General features: G+C 46.3%; 1 protein-coding gene across 4 annotated transcripts; it reads left to right on the plus strand.

The window, feature by feature from the left end:
- Nucleotides 1–4,330: 4,330 nt before the first annotated feature.
- On the plus strand, nt 4,331–9,800 carry LOC122374891 (polycomb group RING finger protein 3-like). 4 transcript variants are annotated; one of them, XM_043353946.1, is made up of 6 exons: nt 4,331–4,439; nt 5,051–5,178; nt 5,535–5,687; nt 6,328–6,467; nt 7,458–7,601; nt 8,740–9,800. In XM_043353946.1, the coding sequence occupies exons 2-6, from the start codon at nt 5,073–5,075 to the stop codon at nt 8,863–8,865; spliced, it is 669 nt and encodes a 222-aa protein (XP_043209881.1). In that variant the 5' UTR covers nt 4,331–4,439; nt 5,051–5,072; the 3' UTR covers nt 8,866–9,800. The 4 variants fall into 4 exon arrangements, with proteins under 4 accessions (XP_043209881.1, XP_043209883.1, XP_043209885.1 ...); XM_043353948.1 differs by having other exon boundaries at nt 4,343–4,390; XM_043353950.1 differs by having other exon boundaries at nt 4,365–4,564.
- The last annotated feature ends 11,838 nt before the right edge of the window (nt 9,801–21,638 follow it).

A 21,638-nucleotide genomic window follows, 5' to 3' on the forward strand; every position in this document is an offset into this window, starting at 1 on the left:
AGCCACCGACGCACCGTGTTTTAACTCTGGCCAAAAACTGGCCAGGACGCGAAATATCGACTATTTTTAAACGTTTTCATTTGGCCACTATCGTGTTCAAAAATGATCAGAGCATCTTTAACGACGGAAACTTGTATTCTCTTTACTTTTGAAAACGTTGAAAATGTACAACAAAGTCAGACAATTCTCGAAAGCTAAACTTCGGCGAACAAACGCAGAAACAGTCGCCTTGCTTCACGTCAACATCTTCGAGCTTTGGATTGACAAAACTATATAATTTGGGTACCAAACGACAGCTTTTGGCTTTGTAATGAGTCTAAATTTATATAATTATGCTGCATATAAGTGTTACATTTATTGATTTCCGTCAGCCCTTACATTGGCTCACTTTTTTTTAAATATGTCAATGTTCTAATAGAGCTACAAAAAATTGTACGCTAGTGTACGGTCTCGGACTACCACCACACTGTGGGTCAAGGAGTTGTCTATATGCCCTCAAAATTTCAGCTGCGCCTGAGTGCGCCGGTGTTGGGGGTGAACACTTTTTTGAACGAGTCACGTCTGCTCATGCTGAGCCATGGGACGGTCGCTAGCGTGCGTCAAGGGAAAATGCTAGTACTCCTCGTTCATCATCTCGTCTGTTGTGACGAGTTGGTGTCCCATAGAAGGTCGCCGACCTGTGTGCGACCTGCCGTACCCTGGGGCGTAATCAGCTGACGGCACGACCCCCTACGACACGTGCCAGCTGCATTTTCATGTGTCGCGAGAAGAAAACAAAGGGTCTCCGGAACCAGAGACCGGACAATGTCGATGAATGACATTTGTTCATTCAAACACTGCTAGCATTCCTATGAAATAAACATTTCTTAAATATCAACAGCGTTACCGGTGTAATTGATGAAATATAGTACCTATAGGTCTATAACAGGAACCTTCCACCCCATGGCTATTGCAGTAAATTCATAGATGGGCTCTGGAGCTATATGGTCGCTACACATGCTTCCTTGATAGTTTATAAACATATTTAGTGCCTGATGAAGCGCAATTAAATATTCATTGTGCCCAGTTTATGATGGGACTTTGAGCTGAAAGGTGACTATGAGACCTGACACAGACTGCTGATCACGATGATCGGCTTTTGGTCGTCCATTACCTGTTTGCGTTCGGCAGGGTTACCATCGGCCGCTTCAGTCAGTATTACTACGTTCGATGTAGGTGGTATGGTACCATTAGTGCTGTCCACCTTTATGAAAAAAGCATCAGTTTGCAGCAGTAAGCGTCAATTAGTATGACAATGAAGTGCTTTTACACTTGCACGTTGCATGTTACATAACGCACCATACAATAGGAATTGGTAAGAAGTTTTGGGATACATTCTACCATTTCACGTCATGCATGACGGATCCAGTGAAGGGCATAGCTAGGTATTTGCCCTCCCCATAGCTGAATAGTGTGGGCAAGACTATCCTTTTGCCGCTCCCAAAGCTTTTGGTGATGAGAAATATAATACAGCGTCGATGCCTATCTGGACGAAAAGCAGGTCTTTTTGTCACAATCATTTTGAGGGATGGAGCTGACCGCTCGCTGCTCATTGTTTAGGTCGGTATGCTGATAACAGATGGAACTCCCTGAACTGCACACATGCTGATTGCAGACGTAGTGAAGCGTTGTAAAAGCACCGGCGCGGCGGTGGGTCGAGGTCACCGAATGGGTCGGAAACTTTTGCCCTCTCCAAACGGATTAGCTGGATCCGCCCCTGACGTCATGTGCCGTAAAACATACAGGACTCGGGACTTACTAAAGTGGATACAGGGTTAACATCAAGTTGATATCAAAACATACGTTTGAAAATGTTTTTGAAATAAATATAAAGATTGTAGGTCCTATATGAATAAGTCCTATATAAGGGCATTCAAGGTCATCTGAGGTCATCAACGCTAACTAACAAGGTCATGTCCTCAACCTTGGCTTGCCTCGTCGATGAGCCTTGCTCAGACTTACGATTACTTTTATAGATACGATTACAAATTTACGATACCTAAATGCTCGTGCATTCATAGCTAGAATATGACACAATATTTGTATATTTTTCGTGACACTTGTGACATCATAAACAAGTACATAAGCATCTGGTCCGACACATTTTGCACTCTAAATGATCGTTAGTCACCAACGTGTCGTTTGAGCCCAAAAACACGTCTGTATCTCATATAGTTTCTTAGTTACGTGCCCTGGCCAGTTTTGATCCTGAGTTAAAACATAGTGCGACGGTAGTGTGATACAATTAGGATGTGAATTGAGAAGAGCGTGAGTACTATGGCTTAAAGGTGACAATGTGTTTGGGAGAGTTAGGCGATTTCTAAGGCCGGTGTTTTCTATGGATTGATTTGTTTATCATATGTTAGTTAGCTGTTGTCCACAGGCATAAGCTTCTTGGAAACGAGAGCCACGAGAAAGATGATTGCATCGTATTCGTATACTCTTTGGCAACTATACATATGTGTCTTTGGCTCCTTATATACCTTACCTATATCGGGCCAATAAACTCGAAACGCTAAAGCTAGCGATGATCAATGTTTGTATGTAATTCGGCTGCAATGAAGGTAGATATTTTCCGCCAGGGATATAATGAATTGCAAGCGGTTATAGCAATGTGATATACCTTTTTTTAGCTGCTGTAGATTTATTTTTTTAAAGCCTGTTCATGCAACATTAATCTTAACTCTCGAACTTATTGGGAGAGGAGGAGGGGGAATCGGATGGAGTATGGACCACCACCAGTTAATCAACTTGACACATACTTTTAACCCTCGCCACGCTGGGGGGGGGCAATTCGCCCCCTTTGCTTTTCCTGAATAGCAAGAAAACGGCGGCGCGCAGCGCCGCCAAATTTTCACTACCTTCCCGGGCATCAATTTGACACCTTCACACAAAATTTCAAATCTTAGGTCACCTTAGGTCAGGAGTTGTTGAGGTCAAACTGAGGTCATGTTCCAGCAAAAATGAACAAAAAACATGAAATCTTGAAACGCTCACAAAAGTTACAGTTACCAAGCAATTTCAAAGTTCTTTATATGGTCATGTAGACAAAAGAAACTGAACTGCTCAAAAAACTGCTCACTCGGATTTTGAAATTTTTGGATTTTGACCCAAAAAATTCAAAAAAAAAGATTTTGGTAGAAAAACGCAAAAAATCCCAAAGTTTTCCGAATATCGAAAAAAACAATATGTGATAGTCCCTACCCTCTTCTATCTACCTATCAAATTTGAAATCGATATCTCCTTTTTTGGCCAAGTTATAGCAAAAAAAAACTTCAAAATTGTTGACGTCAAATTTTTAACTCAATTTTTGGCAATTCTAGAACCCATAGCGCAAAACAAAGACTGCCGTTGAACTCCCCGTGACAAGCTGCATCGAATCGATACCCATTTTATGCAAAAATATCAACTATGAAATTTGACCTAATTTGACCTGACCTTGACCTGACCTTCATCAGAACATAATCTTACCTGACCCCAAAGGCTGTCTGACCCACATAATCGTATTTGGCATATAAAATGGACCATAAAACATGCATCACATATTTTCATATTGTGATCCTCAGTGACCTGACCTCTGTGACCTGACCTGGTATCAGTGACCTAAAATAGCAGAATATGTGTTTCACGAAAATTTCCCCACCGATGATTTTCAATTAAATGCATTTTGCTCGATTTTACAACGCATTTCTTGAAATGCCTGTAAAGTGTAAATGGTGAAAATTCGGCATTTGACCTGACCTGTGACGTCATCGATTTGACCTAGGTCATTGAAATTGGGTCGCAAGGTAGTTCCCTGATAGGGTTATCCAACACCGTTTGCCGCTTGTCGCTATGTTGCGTGGATCTCGAGATCTTAGGGGGGGGGGGGGGAAATTGCCCCCCCCCCCAGCAGGGCGCGTTGCTCGGCAGACCCCAGCGGCGGGGCGCGGGTTAAACTCAAATGATCCTGTCCTAAGTGACATGTGGCCTGCTTCCCGAGACCATATCAGGCCGGGGTACGCATTATCCGTGCTCTTTCCAGACTTTTTGTTTAGAAAATAGAAACGTGCCAACAGTTTGTCCCACGCATTGGCCTTCACTATTTGCCTTCATGGGCGAAAACGTACTTGAAAATGTACGACACCTGTTTCGGGCTGAATGTGTCCGCCGTCCGGCTTCAGAGCCAGAAATCATCCAATGGTTTTTCGCCTTTCCCAAGGCCTATCCCGTTAGGGAAAAACAAGTAGAAATGAACATTTGGTAGCCTTCGACCAATTGCTACCAAAGTATACGTAAATAGCGCACTTACATTTTATGGCGCATTTCAACGCGCGCGCTGTCTTGCTTGCATTATTGTTATCGGCGATAGGTATCTCGAAATAATTTCGGTTTTTGTAGGTATTTTGGGTTGTGTAAAGGTGAGAGTATAATAAGTGATCTTTCATAAGTCGTAATATGGACTCCCTTTTTGATGAGTGGATGACGTTTTTGTGTGAGAAACGGGTGTGGCGGCCGGTGGGTAGAATTGGAATGGGATGGAAGAGTGAGTTTTTGTGGTAGCTTATTAGTTACCTGACGTTATTCAGCGCTATGGGGACTTATGAGTCATGACTGACAATTAATGATTATTCTGCTCTGAGGCTCACTCAAAAATCAATGGTGAAATTTGAAAACTAGCAAATCACAATATGACTTCTTTCTGCAAGTCAAACCAAGGTTATCAAATCTGACCACAGCAGAGGCCAGTTAAACCAGAGAAAAATAGCTGCCTGCAGAAATTTTTCGCCTTAAGACCGCCTCACACATGGAGCGTAAAAGATAAAGCCCTAGCCGTTTACACGCCCATCACGTTGACGCTCCAAATGTGAAGCTGTCTTAAGGCAAAAAATTCCAGCAGGTGGCTATTTTTCTGTTGGTAAAACTGGCCTCTGGATCAGAGATTTCACCTTCTTATTTTGTCATTAGTAAAACTTGTTTGATACTCTTATAGATTACAAAGTGCATATTTCATATTGCCATTTTTTTTCAGTGAGAAAGTAAAGCAAGAGACCATGGAGGTAGAAATCAAACTTGAAGACATAAATCCCAATATCACATGCAAGATTTGTAAAGGTTACTTTGTTGATGCAACAACAATAACAGAATGCCTGCATACATGTAAGTATCTATGATGCATAGATTGTATCTAGTATCTCCTCAAGTAGGTACAGTTTAAGATGCGGATAGCAGATTAACTCCAGCGATTTTATAAAATCTTATTTATGATCACCCGCTAAAACCATCATTTGTGATGTAAGAATAAAGGTTGCAAATTTTGAAAATGTCAGCTGAAACATGTGCTTTTCTCCTGTAACAGCATGTCATGAAAAAGTCAATGTACCTGTAATTGCACTATTTATATCAACATGTAATAAGCCAGCTAATAAGTTGGTCATGCCATCTACTGTTTTGTGTTAATACCATATGTATACCTAATGCTGGACCACACTGATTTTGTACATATTGTTTTGCAGTTTGCAAGAGTTGTCTGGTGAAGCACCTGGAGGAGAGGAACACATGTCCAGAGTGCAACAGCATCATCCACCAGTCGCACCCACTGCAGTACATCAGCTTCGACAGGACCATGCAGGACATTGTCTACAAACTGGTGCCAAACATTTTGGAAGGTAAGTCATACATTGGATGAAATGGATGTGACAATCAACCCTATCCTATTAAGGTGAGTCATCAATCATGCATACCTATGTGCTACTAAGCATGTTCAGTCTACCTTAGTAATGTCTTGCATTTTATTTTGAATTTAAACTCCTTACACAACTTCTATGGGGCAGAGCTGCTTGGAAATGATGGCACCTGATAGTGATGATAGTTTTCTTGAGTTTCTGTAGAGAATACAGTAGTGAAATCAATCCCCTACTAATGTGACACAGGGCGTAGGGGCTGACATTGAGGTGTCTAGCACTTCAAAGCCTCTCCCTTCACCCACCCTTTCACACACTTTTCTTGGCCAGTTGCACTGGGCACCATATTCAGAGTAAAACCATTACTTGTGCCAAGCATTACGAATTATACTATGATAAAAATAATAACAGCAGTAGATTTGTAGTAGGACAAGTACATGATTTTATTTTTGCTGTATTGAAAATTTTTGATGCATGATAGATTTAAAACTATCAATACAGCCTTTCTTGCATTGATTTCTTGCATATTATATTTTCCACATTGGATGGTAACGAACGGCATCAATGTCATTTGTGATAAGCTGAGAACCACTGAAGCCACCGATGACTGACCTACCTTTTGCAGACGAGATGGAGCGGGAACGGGCGTTCTACAAGTCGCGCGGCCTGCCCAACCCGAAGGACCAGACCGGGCAGGATGACGAGGCCAACGGTGGCACAGAGGAGGCCGTCAAGGGACAGGACTACCACAGGCTGGACGAACAGGTCAGTTGGTCTTCTGCCGGACCTGATGACAGACAGAACAGGTTACTCGTGTGGAGTTACCCGGTGAATTGTGTGCGTGCATCGATGCATGTTGGTGTCTAATTGTCGGGCGTTGACGTTTTTAGGATCCAGGATTACGAGGATAAACGTTGTCGAAGTATTTTGAAAATAACCTTGTTTTTTTCGAGCTCCGGTATTACGTGTTTTTCTCAAGTACGGTATTGTGTTACCTTTTCTCCAGAAAAGGGTGGCGTGGTCGGCGGACTTGTCCAATAACACTCGAACCTAGCGGGAGTTGGGTGAACCTTTGGTTCCTGATTTTCACGCAGTGGTCTCGCTCAGCGCCTAGCGTAGTACGCTAGGCTCACTGGTCCAAAGTTCTGTCGCCAGGTGACTCTGGTACTTGAGTCGTTCCCTGGTCACATGTGATCACCTGTGGTTGCTATACCTGTCACCAGGTGGCAGCATTGATAGAAACATTTTCTCTAGATGTCTTGGTTGTGCGGTGTGCAATGTCAAGTTATGTGGCTATACTTGATGCAGATTGCATTATTTGATCAACAGGGGAAGGGACTTCAATGCTGACCTCGGCTTTCTTTATCCTATGCTGGGTCAAACATGGCCAGTCTTGTGTATTAAAGTCGGTTCGCCCCAGGAGGCTGTGGCTAAGCTTTGCGTTGCATGTTGCAGTTCGCTCCAAACTTCTCGTAATTCTCACGTCTGGGTTGGGTTCCGTTTTTTGTTTTTGTTTTTGTTTTAATGATTGGTTACGATTTAAAACTATGCAGCTCTTACCCAGGCTTTTCAACCCAGCAATAGCCACTCTGTGTGGTCAATAGCAATAGCCAAGACTGTGGTGGTGTGCGCTCTTTGCAGTCATGATAAATTCGAGTTTTCATTGTTCGCTATATTTCTAGGTTACTGGCTGACTTTGTCCTAGTTAGGTACTTTGAATGTACAACCAGTCGTAACACTGATGTCACCTTTCAGGTCAACATATCCCTGGAGTGTTCCAGTTCAAAACTGAGCAAGCTCAGTCGAGAGCACATCCGCTGTTCAGCACAAGCAACCATCACCCACCTCAAGAAGTTTGTCGCGCTCAAAATCCTCAACAGTATGGACAAGTACAAAGAGGTGGGTACTTTCGTCAGTTCCGTGCTTCGTTTGCGTTTCCCTTTTTTACTTGATCCGAAGGTTTTCATCGTTATGTCAAAACGTAAATCGCAATGATATGATACCTGTAAAAAAGTTCATAGCTGGCAAAATACGAGTATAACCATATGACTCGTATGCGTAGTCATATGGTGTCAGTCAGATGGAATAGCGCACAAGCTGCTTGGCTGCTGAGTACCTAAGTTAACCCGTAAAAAGAGTAGATTTTATTCTAACGAGCATATTGTCTGTTAAGTATATCGTTGGTTTCGCTTCGCGGCGAGTCCCGTTCGAGCAGTCACCCAGCGCCGCCCGTCTCCACTGAGGCCTTCCGTCCCGCCCGGGTGCCGCTCCTCAGTAGCCAGCGTCTCGGTAACAGCACCTGCGCGGCGTGTCGGGCGCTGTCGCCACCGCCCCTCTCCGGTGGTAACCGGGGCCTGTCGTCACGTGTCTGTCACCCCCCCCCCCCCCCACCCCCTGCCCCGGCACCGTCGTGCATATCACGCAGCCCCAGCGCCCCTATCGGGCCATCAGAGCGGCCGCCAGGACGCCGCGTTTGAGAGGGTCGCCCCGTCCCTTCCCAACCCACCCGGTGCGGCCCCTGCGCTGTGACAGACGCCGACTCCAATATTCATGCGGCTGATGCATCGGCATGAGCGCTCCGTGAAAAGCAGTGTTGGCTGGGCGATGATGTACGAGCGCCGAGATTCGTACATGTGCATCGGCGTTTCTCGCTCTGGTATGCGGACGGACGCGGGGCGGCTCTGAGGTGTCCTTGCACGGCCGGTTGCGACATGCGGTGACACGGTGGTGTGCCGGGGCCGAGGACGAGCTCTCGTCCGGCCGGTGAGAAGTGAAATCGCTCGTCTCTATCTGGCGGCGACACGGCGGGGAGGCGCTGATGGCCCGACGACAGGTTACAGGGTGATGATTTACGGGGCCCGCTCGTATCGCCTTCCATATCATTGCAGCCACACCTCTGTCGCCTGGCAGGGCTGCTTGCCAACGGCATGCAACAACTTTTGGTCATTACAAACATCAAAACTAATATGTGAACGTGATTGGTCTATTTAGTTCTTTTTGTATGAATGTGTGAGTCTGAGTGGTACTTTTTTCCCAGATCGACATTTTCTGCAACGACGAGATGCTGGGGAAGGACCATACGCTCAAGTTTGTGTTTGTGACTCGCTGGAGGTTCAAAGACCCACCGATGCAGCTGTGCTATCAGCCGCGCGTCGACGTCTGACAGCGACGCTCCTCTCGTGTGTCCGGACAATGGCGGATTGCCGCCGGTCGGCGCCTCTCTCAGGACGTGGTGATTCAAACAGAGGACGCTACCGGCTGGCACCGCCTCCCTGTAAATCGCTGTGACATCGACGAGTTTTGTGCGACCGAGAGGCCTCTTCTGTGTCGGGGAGACACCGGCGTCTGTGAACGTAGAGGTTCCGGGGGTTATGTAGAGGCCAGAGAGGCACCCACCGATGGGCCTCCACTCCTAGCAGAGGCGCGATCTGATGGACAATGGACATGTCTCGCCGGTGCATGTCCTCCCGAGAACGACGTCAATGCAGCTCTTCGCAGTCTGCGAGATGGAGACCTGATTGAAGCCTGCGGGGTATCCCCCGACACCTTAGAGACTCACGGATCCTCAGTTCGGATGTGCGGATTCTGTTCAACTTTCGACAAGACAGAGCTTGCTCAGTTATGAGCTTTTTTCGATAAAGAATGCTCGTCTGACCAGATCTCATTCATATAATCATCGTTAAAAACACGGCTCTGGTGCGATCATTGTATTTGAAAAGTAACAACTTCTCTTCCAGCTCTGCTCCGTGAATGCAGTTGGTATGGAGCTACGAGAGCTGAGCTGCACTTAAAATTATTGTCCTTTTCGTGTCGAAACTTCTCTTTATGGGTGTGTTATGTGAAGGTCGAGTTTAGGTGCGAGGCGTTTGGGTGCGCGTCTTTGAGTGGATATCGCAGATGTGATGATGTTCTATGATCACCGGACATCTACCTGCGTATGCTACGAGTTGCACGCGCCTTGTCCTCGTATTGTGCATGACATGGTAATCGTTCGATGTATTTGCTACAGGTGTTTTGTATTATGATATGTGCTGGTGGCCATTTGCGAGAAAGTGTAAATTTTTGTTATGAATGCTTTAATACAGTGTATTGTATGCATATAGCTACTTCTTTTTAGAAAGTTCGTTACGTTCTTAAATGTCTGTTATAATCAGGTAACTCACACAAATTATAAATTGTTACCGAGAAAGCAGTAAAACACGCTTGACAATACGAGGTCCGTGAATTAAGTGCAGAAAAATCCATGTCCGCCTGCTAATAAGTACAAAATCGGACTTGGTGCTCGTTTGTATCGATTACCCTAGTGAATGGCGGGTGACTGACAACAAATGCGACTGTATTCTTAGGACATGATGTACACTTTCTCTCATTTCGACTCGCCCTCAATCCAGTTTTGCCAGCACAGCAAGTGCGGTGCAGTGGGGCCTGTGTGACTCCCAAACTTGCGAAAGCAAGTGCCGCACTTGGTGTGAAAGGAGTAGCACCATCGCCCCTGAATCATAAATAACCCATCGTTGGTAACGTTCGACAAATACCTCATGCAGATGACATGTGAATACTCGCTGACACATGGTGACTGGAACGTTAGAGAATCTATCGCTTAGTCGTACCACACCTGTACCTGTTCCTTGCGAAAGTTTGCGTCAGCCGACCCGAAATGTCTACGCAGCAACCTTTATCCCACTTGGCATTGCAACATTGTAATGAATACTAAGGTCCCCACTTGCCCTTTTTCATAGCCCATGCCCATGGGCCACGGAAACAATCATCAAAAGAGCATCACGTAACAGTTATTTAATGCTTTTAGTTTTTTTTTCTTTAAAGAACCATATGAGAATAACCTCTGTAGTCGTCAGTTTCGGAAGCTTCAATCGCCTACCCGTGCACCCATGCCCTTTTTGCGTGAGGACTGGAGCGGTAATGGCGCCCATCCGCTATGAAGCGTGCTATGAAGCGTGTGTTATTTAGCTTAAAACAGTTTTACGTATTCAGACTGAGTTTATCTATACTACATTTCAATATAATCCGGTATTTTAGCGCTCTTACCTGATAATTGATAACCCAACCGATGAATGGGAGTGTAGGCACCTCGGTGGCTGAGGGCCGCGTCTCGCAGTCGGAAATCGACCGCAACTTGTTGATGTCCCCGCAGTTCGAGGGGAGAGTCGCATTCATTTGCATTCCCGATACGGTCTTCAGCCGACTCCGTAGCAAACATCACGTGCAACTCTCTCGGCCGGCTTATGGGCTCTTCACGAGTCGTCTGTGTCGCAAGGGGTCGACCGGCACAGCCGATACCTCCGTTCTGTGACCGCTCAGCCTGGCCGGCGCCGGGTCAGGTCGGGTCAGGTCGCTGCCCGTGGGCACTCCGGACACATCTGGTTCAGCGCGGCGCCTCCGCCGCCGCCGGCACGCCTCTCACCTGCAAGGCCCGCGCCCGGCGCCGCTCATTGTCTATGCAGGTGGCCGGCCCGTATGGAAATGCCGCGGCGCCCGGTGTCCGATCGGGGCCTGATGACCCCATGCAAATGGCCGCTGCCGGTGACACGGCGATAGATGGCCCGTCGCGGACCAACACCGACCGGCCGCCGCGCGCCGCACACGCTGCCGATGCGCCGCTGCGGTCGCAGCTCTTCGCGGGAGGCAGCGGCGGTCACAGCAGCTCCGCGGGCGGCAGCGACGGCTTTCCTGGACGGGCTACTTCGGGGGAGGAGCAGGCACAGGTGAGCCCTCCGAGCGGTCGGAGCGAAGGCTGTAAAAGTTTTGAACTCTGGATAAGGGCAGTTATGTCCTTGTTCACGGTTAAATTCCCATCCCCCATCCTTCAGCGTCATCTTGACGTCACACAACAGAATGAATAGGCTCTCAGCTGCAGTCTGTAACGAGGCCGCATGTTGAGTTTCCGCATGTTGGGAAATTGTGATGTTTTGCTTTTTAACTTGCGGTATAAATTTTATTTGAAGTAAGACGAATAAAAGGAGCTGAAGTGTTGGTACTCGGTGCTGTAGGTCAGGTAGAAGTGCTTCGCGATGTAGGTAACTGCGATTAGTTGCGACATGTGTAGATACTAAAATTAGGTTTAGAAGATGTCGCGCACATTTTCTAATCCTGCCACATACCTATCAGCGATGCATTTAGCATGCTTCAATCGGAGAAACGAACAACTTTAAGAAGCGACGTAATGACGCATTCCATCGACTGTAAATTCATCTACACGCTAGACCTGCAGGTTACGGCACGGGGTAACAAGTAACCCCTTAAAAAGCTGTTTCTTCGCATTTCCTGCATAAGTGCATAATTTCAACGGCTTATGAATATCGTTATCATGCCACTAAACGATGCATGGAATGAATCGGCTTCAAATGGTTTACGTCCTACACATTCATGACAACCGCGGGGAGCCACTTTGCTGGAGATAAATGGAACCGCTCATCAGAATTTTGCACTGAATTGCGAATTTAGTGAGCATACCTACCAGAAGCTATGAAATTGCAGCACCGTCTATAGGATAACAGCCGCTTTTCAACAGCTATTCTTGCAATCAACATTAATGATTAAAAAGCAGGGACTTGGTCGCACGACTGCGTCAGTCGTGGGTCAGTCGTGCGATTTAGACGCCTATCAATCTACAGACCCGATTGAAGTGCCCTTCCCCCTTCGCAGCGCCCGATGTCGATGAACATATGTCGTCTTCTAAAAAAGAAAGAGAACTTAACAACTTTTATGAGCAAAAGTTTGCTTTAAATTGCATAATGCATGGCAGTGCGTATGTAGTCAAAACCTAAGGAGTTTTTGGAGTTTGAAAAAAAAAGTTTTTGAGGGAATTATGGTATATCCCCGCAACGTTCGAGATCGCTTTTCTGGATCCAGCTATGATTGAAAATAGGAAGATACGTAGCCTATAAACATATCGGACCAAATAATGCTTCACAATGGCCCCGCTCGATTTCTTCCGAGACAAAAAGCTCAAATCGCTAGATGAACATTGAACATTTCGAGGTGAAAACAGTGAACATGAAAACTTACCCAAAAGTGGGCCCCGCCTGTGGTTCGGATTTTAGAGCTTAGCTTTTTGGTCGTCTGGAGACTGAATGCTGTTTTAGTCATGTGTTAGCATCTTCTGTTTGAACGGTGTGACTAACGCTCAGTGTGGCTACATGTAGCCGGCAAGGTCAGTACAATGTCAACGGTCTTCTGCTCGCGCATTGCTCAACCGCCTGCCCGTTGTCGAATGTGACATTGCCCGTCTTGAAACTTCAACCGTCATATGCAAATAGGCATGCAGATGCCAGCATTACCATATCCGCAAATCGAAGGCGTTCTGGTTATAGCGAGGAGGCACTGGCAGACGACCTTAAGTTTGGCATGACTGAAAGCTCGCCTTCGGCGAGTAGGTAGCTATGCGTGAAATAACTTAAAGGAAAAGGGCCACCTTTAACATGGGGATTGAAACTGAGATAGCCATCTTGTAGCCCGTGTCTGAAAACCTGCTTGTCTACCTCCTTACGGCCGATTTCGGCCTCCATTCGTAGTTATCGGCAATTTTAAAAGAAAATACGCCAGGAATGCGTTCTTATCCCAGGAATGCGTTCTTATCCGACAATACAGCCACCCGCGGTGAGGCTTTGGTTTTTTACCAATCAGCTCCAACCAGCTCAGCTTTAACCAATCAGCTTATCTGACACAATCCGACGAGTCTGTCTTCTGAACGCTGATTGGCTTGAGTGTGACGTCATCGCTATGCCATCATACAGTAGGTGCCGTAGAGAGTATCAACGTAGTACCAATATGTTAAATAGTTTTAAATACTTTTTCGCGAATTGTGCACTTCTGGCACCAGTTTTAAAAAGAAAATGAAAAATAATAATGTCAAAATGAAAAACAACGATATCTTCATATTTCACGAAGGTGGCCCTTTTCCTTTAAGTAAACGGGTTCAGAATGGTGGTTACTGGTTAGGGTTGGTAATGAATGAAGTCTCAGCACATCCCTAATAACAGTTGTCGCTTTTAATGAGCGATGATGCCTAATGTTCGTTAACTTATAGGTTAATCGGTACCAATCAATGTGAAAAGGTGTGCACAAAAAAGAACGATAACTGCGGAGAAACGCTGAAAATGTGATGGTCTAATTTGCATTGCAAATTCAAACGACGCATAAGATAGAGCCTGCATTGAGTGATGACATAAAAAGTTTAGAGACGAATTTAAATAGTCGACGTTGAATCGCATAGATAAGCAATTTTAGCTTTCGCTTTCGTATGCGAGTACAGATGGGATGAAATTAGTATGGGATGTTCTTCACGACGGACATGCAAGTATAAATGGCCATTTATTCAATGACTTGAGTTCCTCAACATACCATTCAAATTCAGTCTGTAATCTGATGAAAGACGCTCGTTACCTGAGCTTGTTCCGTTGCTAACACGAATACTATTTGGCGCTTTGGCATGGTTAGTCCTTCAATGGCCAGACATCACGGGTGGATCCAAGATGTTTTTTTTTCTCGACAAGGGGCCAAAGGTTTGGGGGCGGCATGTGTTCCACGCACCAAGGGCGGCAAAGTGTGCGATTAGGGCTGACCTAATAGTGATATTGAGGACAAGTCCCTCCGTCTTTCTCCCTTCCTCTAATGTTTATGAACATAACGGGTGTGCACTTAGTTTCTGGAAAAAGATTGATCATCTGTATCTTTAAAACTATTAAAGCTATCAATACAAACTTTCGTATAGTGAATAATCATTCATTTGGGAATGAGCATGCCAAAATTCAGACCAAACCGACTATTTTTTCATACAGAAAGGAGCTTACAAATAAAGGCCTGGCTACACTATGCGTTTTCTGCGTGCGTTTTTGCAGGTTTGCGTGTTTTGCGTAATATCGTTCTAGGAAAAAAAGTTATAAACAATATAATTTTTACTTTGGTTATATACAAAAGCTAATATAACTCTTATGTAACTAAAATTTAAGGTGAAAAACATCACAAAAACGTAATATCGTTCCTTTTTCTAGAACGATATCACGCAAAACACGCAAACACGCAAAAAACGCACGAAGAAAACGCATAGTGTAGCCAGGCCTTAAGTCATGATCGCGGAAAAGAGTGGCGGAATTTTCACAAAAATAACAAAAATTCCTGAGAAACAACTTCTCTTCCCACTGGCGCTTTCTAAGTATTGCTAGAAAGAAAGCTTGTGCCATTAGAGGAACGGCACAAGCACGGGGAAGTGCGTGGCACATGCACAGTGTGCAGGTGTGTTGATTCGTGGCGAAAGTGCCCCAGCAGAAGAGGCTCGTTCTGGTAAAAGGTATTCACCATCTTGTGAGCGTTCCCGATACGCTTCCCGTCCTCCCGTTTTCCAGGTTTGTAAGAAAAATTTTAAATTGTGATATTGTATACCAAAAAGGGTAGAGATACCATGATCCAGCACTCGGCAGCTGATAAAAGCAGCAGAGGAGCAATGAGACATGGATCTGTAAGCTATCATATAAATGCTGAGTGCACAGACCATTCAAGCAATCACCTGTGGATGCTGGAATTAGATCACCTAAAACGGAAATTTTATGTAATGAAGATGGGGTAAAACACCACCTCGAGAAGCAAACGTTCACAAAATGTGGAACCTTAGCCTGTTGACCACTTTTGACGCGATCTCCTGGTCAGTGGACCGCCATATCCCCACGTGCGGTATCCAATCATTATGTTAGCCCTATGTAGCCAATGCCGACGTCGATATCTTTTGACAGCAGTGATTAAATAAAGAAATTTTGTCACATTGGGAACATCACTGCCCGAGGAAAGTATAGGTGTCATGATCACACCACAGTGCAGTCACTGTGCGCGCGGAGCGCTGGATCTACGGGACGGCGCACATGTACCGTTTGTGAGCCGCGAAGGGAATCTTCTTGGCATATCTCAACGGCGACCGAATGGCGACTTTTGAAGACGATATAGTACTAAGGAAGATGTTAAGTGCATATTAGCGTCTATTTGAAGTCCATAACCTGCTAGCCATCGCCACACCTGAACCCGGAGGTGCCGCGCAAATTCAACAGGGAGCGTCTGTATAGCACGTGGGCTGTAGACCGCCTGGGAGGAGAGAGCGCCTAATTCTTTTGACAACTCTTAACTATTGCTGCAATTTATATATGTGCCAAATATCATCTTAATCCAAGTTCAAACACTAAAGTTATGGCAGCACAAACTTTTTCCAGAAACTAAGTGCACACCCGTTAGTGATATGTTTAGTGTAGCGGCGCCCCGATTCGATGCTTCGCAGGGTGGCTTATTCGTTTCGGCTATAGTGACTTAAGCCCCCAAACCCCTGCCCTGGATCCCCCCTGCCAGACTGGCGGATCCAGCCATTTTCAAAGGGAGTGACCAAAGCCGGCCACCTTTAGGAAGCTCTATAATGGTTGCCGGGATGAACCGATTATCCCCTCCCCCCCCCCCAAAAAAAAAACTCCCCGGCGTAAGTTAAATTCATGCCAGGGCCATTGTCCGATCGTAACATTCAAAAGATATTCATTCGACATTCAACATTGGAAAGAGGACAAAAAATTATGAGCAAAGTACTTTTTTTATTTTTTTTTTATTCAGGCCTCCCTCCAACGGGCACTTGTGGCCCAATTACAGGAGGGCTCCTCCTCCTCCTGGCCCTTGTTCCCCCACCCCCCAGGCTACGGCTGAAGTGGGAGCCTACCCCACACCTGGTGACACAGCCGGGGACGACGCCCGCGGAACGGGCGGAACCGGGAATCGAACCCGAAACCCGGCACCGCCCGCACCGCGGGTCGACGCCTTAACCGACTGCGCCACCAGGGCCGCTTTTACTTTTGTGAAGAAAAAGTTCAGATCTCCGAAGGTATCAACAGTAAAGTTTTCCCACTTTCGACATAACTTGGGGCTAACTGGGTTTGGAAATAAAGTTTTATCGACTTAGCTAGCATACATGCCTGTTATGAATTGCGGTCCAGAGGAGATTTTAAAGGGGCGAATTCTATTTAAATGAATGGGGGGCAAATCACATTTTGGCCACCCCTGGACCTGACTTTAGCCCGGTTGCTCGCCCTCTGGATCCGCCAGTGAGCTTGATTTTATAATCGATCTCATTTAGGTACATCCCGATTTTTCCCGTCCCTCATGCTGGTCAGTGGTCATGCAGACAAGCAGATATCCGTTATACATCAACGCAGTTATAGGAGATAAATGAAAGGTAAGCGTGCTTGTCACTGCTCACCGTAAAATTTGTTGATAAGTCAGCTGTTCGTTGCATCATTCAATCATTCAAGGTGGGGCTGGGATGCTCGCTGAACTTCATTGCAGTTCAGGCGTTAATAAGTACAATCCACCAAATTATTATACTACCCGGCCTACCTGGAGCGCCGAGGAGGTAACCCCGTGCTCTCCCCGACGGAAGAGCTATCCCCTAATCTATAGGGCCAATCTTAGGGTCGGGACGGTAACGAGTGGTTAACAATTTTGGCGCCGTACCGGCTCGACCAGGCGGGTCGCAGATGACCTTTTGGCTTTTTTTTATAGTGTTATCTGTCGTGCTGTGTATAAAAAACAAAACCATGATACTGAAAAAGCATCTTCATTTCTTCAATTGTTCACGCGACATTATGCACACCTTTTGGTACCTATTGTAACACTAACAGCACGTGCCGTGCAAGGCCGAATACGATTATGTAATGCATAAAAAATCGCTTATTTCATTTCAATTATTTGAGCCATTTTGTGGCAGTCAGCATCTTATCAATGAAAGCTAGGTGTGCAACTGAGACGCATTCGTATTCATTACCGATGCTACTGCTTCGAATATTACACCGCAGATTCCTGGCGTCGCCAAAGCCTGCCGTCAGTGGCACCGGATGCTACTGTATCGCTTCTACAGGTAGATATGTACCCTCTCCTCAATGCATGGCCGGCTCAGGGGCCAGGTGACCGTATACGTACTAACTGTATACAGTGACCCGCCGCTGCTGCGACAGGGGGAGGTCTGGCAGCACCGTCCCGTGCCGCTCTCGATTCCTGTGCCGCGTCCGCCGGCTGCTCCGTATGCCGGCCGTGCTCCAGGGGCCTCGGTCCGAATACGACTCCCCTGTTCAGGTGTGAAGACAAACGGCCATTGAACCGCGACCGCTCGTGCTGAGACATAAACGGCGCCCGCGCCGGCGCCCGCGCCAAAAGCGGCGCGCAGTGTCGTGGCGCGGCTCAGTAGCCGGATGGAGGTTCGAAAATCAGCTGACTTGTGTGGTCAGTTCCGAGGTCTAATGGGGTTGTTGAATCACAAGTCTGGTGCTTGCTAGTGGTCATGGAGTGGCATATCGTTATGAAATGCTGTCGTGCTGTAGCTGCCTTGCCAACGTAAGTAGCTATTGGGGGAGTGGCCAGGCAATGTGAAACGGTGTATGCGCCATCGGAGGGGGTCGGCCAATTACCAATTATGTGGAAACACAGTCGCTACAAAAATATAACAAATATTAGGCAGACAAGGTCGGGCTCAGGCTCCTCGGATATCGTTTGTTTTTGCGTTATGGTGCAATTCAATGCTAACATTTCCTCCAAAAAGAAAATGCAAAGTTTTGTTTTATACCAGGAAAAATATGCTAAAAAACAATTTCTGGGTGCTGCGAGAAAGGTCAAAGTTCCTAATGCCCTTCCTTGGATCCATCCGGGGCCAATTTGTGGGGAACCTTGGTCTAAGCATGCTCAAAATATAGGAATGGTGAACGCTGGAATGATGATGGATTGGGATAATGACCCATGTAGCACTAAATTACTCAGGGGTGTCGTTTTCCGAAAATGATTGGTAGTGCCCAAAGGCGGCGGCTGGCCATATATGACGGGGCTTACAAGGAAGGGTACCCCCAAATCTGCCTTTCTCATCGGATTTCGGCCACTTATTTTTCGCCCTGGTCATTGACAAGACTAACCGAAATCTAAAAAAACACACAAAAAAACTTTGGAAATATGGGTCCACACCGGACGCCATGCACAAAACGTGCAGTTATATAGGCAATAGTGTCGGAGGAATGCACGCCATTCTGAAAGAGGCCCACATCGACAGGACGGCTGTGCTGAAAGGGGACAGGAACAGCTTTGAGGGCCCAAGCCGACTAAAAAAGACGGCTGCGGGGCCAGGAACGGTTTTGAAGACCCACGCCAATTGAAGGGTTCGACAACTAACGAGGACTGGAAACACAACGATAGTTAGAAAGACCTGCTTGCCAAAATACAAGGATGACAGTACGAGGGGCGTTCAGAAAGCTACGGGCCCGACCATGAAGGAGCAGAGAGATACAGCATCGACTCATTAGACCAAAAAGTTCATTTATTCAAATAAACACCGTTAAGACAAACACATTTCGCGCAGCGCTTCGCGAGAGCCCTCAAGGCCTCCATAACCAAGTGGGTTTTGGACCCATCCTGCACGTCCAAGACGGCTGATTTCGTCTCCCTGCTGTTAGCGAGGTTGCCGCTGCTAATTTTCTTATGTTGGGGAAGAGGTGGCAACCACTAACCAGAGTGTGCAAGGTTCGGAGAGAAAAAAGTGGATGCGACAACAACTCGAAGCTCATCGCTTCACTGTTCGTCATCCCGCCCATGTACGCAGGTGCGTGGTCGCGGATCAGGTGCACACTTTACGTCAGCTTCCCTATAGCCTCTCCTCGATGTTTATCGAATGGACGCACATCATCAATTGTGTGCCCCTGTTTTGGAAAGTTGACGAGCGGAGGGGGGTCGCATCGACCCCTCCCCCTGCCAGGCCGTGTTATGAAAAATGCCCAGGGCGAGGGTTAACGCTTGGTGCCTTTTCTGCACTAACTACTATGAAACGAATCACTGCTCTCTTCTGGGCGTCGCCCATCCTATCCGAAATGGCGAACTATGCTACGAATAGAAGCCCGAATCAATCACAGAAGAGACTTAATTAATGGCCACTTACTTAATTTGCGTAAGTGGACATCCCAATAACACATCATTTAACACACCGCCTTGCAGGCCAAAATTCCAACTCCTTCATTGTTCGGCCCGAAACTTTTTGAACGCCCCTCGTAGTTACGAGCTTCAGTTTTCGGGGTCTGATGCGGTAATGACCTGGCGTTGAACCCTGGGGAATCAGGCTGCATCACCCACTCAAATCAATATACCTATGGCCTATTCTGGAGCACCGCGGCACCTTCCGAAGTCGGTGTAGGGCCTCCAGCGGCTGGTGTGGAGACGGATCGGGGTCTATTAGGGGCGGTCGCGTGGTATGCGGGACTCAGAGGCAGTTATGGACCTCTATAACCAATTGCGTTTTCGAGCCTCTTAAAATCCATTAAGGACCGGAGTCCTAGACACGTGAAACCTCATTGTCAGCTACATGCACCTACTGTGGCTAGAACCTTATTTATGTACTTTACTTGCATATGTGCTTATTTAATATTTGCTTATCTGTTTATTTTGATTTTTTATTAACTGATAAGTGACAAAAGATTGGTAGGGCTCAGCGAACATTGGTAGGGCCCAAATAAACATTGGTAAGGCTCGGGCCCTACCAGGCCTATACAAAACGACGCCCCTGAAATTACTGCCCTCAAGCGCACTCCACTGGTCACCTAAAATGGCTTTCACTCAGCAATTTACGGTCATGTACGATTGACATATTCCTGTTGGCTGTTACATCCACATTAACATTTAAGAAAAGCCTTAGCTCTTCGCTCCGTGGACAATAAAGTTCCTTATGCGTAATTGCTTCAGTTACAAGCTGAAACTATCCAAAGTAGGTATCGAGTGAGGTAGAAAAATGTTAGTAATCCATGGGATCTACCAAAAGAACAAAATCCCCAGGTAACTTTTCAACATTTGCAACATAAGCGATTTCGACTATTGACAAAGCTTACAAAGCTATACATTTATAATAAAAAGTCACTTAGGAAGTCGAATTATTCTAACTACCATCAATAGATGCCGTACATCCATTTTAGCACTGGTGTATTCCGGTACAGCCTACGCGTGCAGGCATTTCGTGCTTATTGGCGGTGTACTGCGGTACAGCCTATGTAACTTGTAGTGCCGAATGCCGTGATTTGGTACTGTGGTTCGGATTATAACGAATTTCAGCTAAAAGCTCTCGATAAGCTTTGATGAGAACGACGTTCGACAAGCCAACAAAGACAGCACTTCGATGAATACTGCAGAGTACCGTTTATCACTCTAATTACTGCCCAATGTAATTAGGCACATTCGGCACATGAGCACAATCCAACCTACACAATCTGAATGTGACGGCTGGCGTACAGAAGCAAATATGAAAACGGCCCTCGAGCTCACCGCAACCAGACAAGACAACGCGTCGTAGCGCCGCCCTGCCGACGACATACAGCTCCGACGAAGCCGGGGAGAGTACACGCCGTGACTGTCAAGAGAGCTATCTGTCGACAGTCTCTATTGGAAACACTGTCATGGAACTGCTCTCTTTACAGCCGGCTGTATCACAGCGAGATCGGTCGTCACTCATCCAGTGATTCGTCTCACGGAATGAGGAATCAACAATATTCGTCTGGTTAGAAGTATTTAGGGCATTGGTGATAAGCTTCTAAATGAAATTCGTCTTGCTATTGCGTTGCCAACCGAACATGAAAGGCACCCTGTCAGTGTTACAGGCACCTATACCTGGACTGTTATTCGCTTCATATCGACTTATACGGAGGTATTAAGTACAGAACGCCGCACATATCCCAGTAAATTATCTATTCAAACTTCGAGTTTTCGTTACCGTAAGCCTTCTGCCGAGCATTACAAATATCGCTACAATAATTGTGACCTTGGGGAACGGACGATCGCAGAGGTGCGTCCCTTTCACACAGAATATGTCCGCCCAACAGCTGGGTCCTTGGTCGTCTCACCCCACAGGGGCTCCCGCGACGCACCGTCTGACGTCAGCAG

This window comes from Amphibalanus amphitrite, unplaced genomic scaffold, assembly GCF_019059575.1.
Source record: "Amphibalanus amphitrite isolate SeventyFive unplaced genomic scaffold, NRLGWU_Aamphi_draft 001733F_arrow, whole genome shotgun sequence".
Classification (NCBI taxonomy): Eukaryota; Metazoa; Arthropoda; class Thecostraca; order Balanomorpha; family Balanidae; genus Amphibalanus; species Amphibalanus amphitrite.

What these genes read in the sequence shown, in the direction of transcription:
- LOC122374891 (XM_043353950.1), top strand. An exon ending in AACAGAATGCCTGCATACAT is followed by an intron (nt 5,179 to 5,534) that starts GTAAGTATCTAT and finishes ATTGTTTTGCAG; the next exon opens with TTTGCAAGAGTTGTCTGGTG. An exon ending in GTATGGACAAGTACAAAGAG is followed by an intron (nt 7,602 to 8,739) that starts GTGGGTACTTTC and finishes CTTTTTTCCCAG; the next exon opens with ATCGACATTTTCTGCAACGA.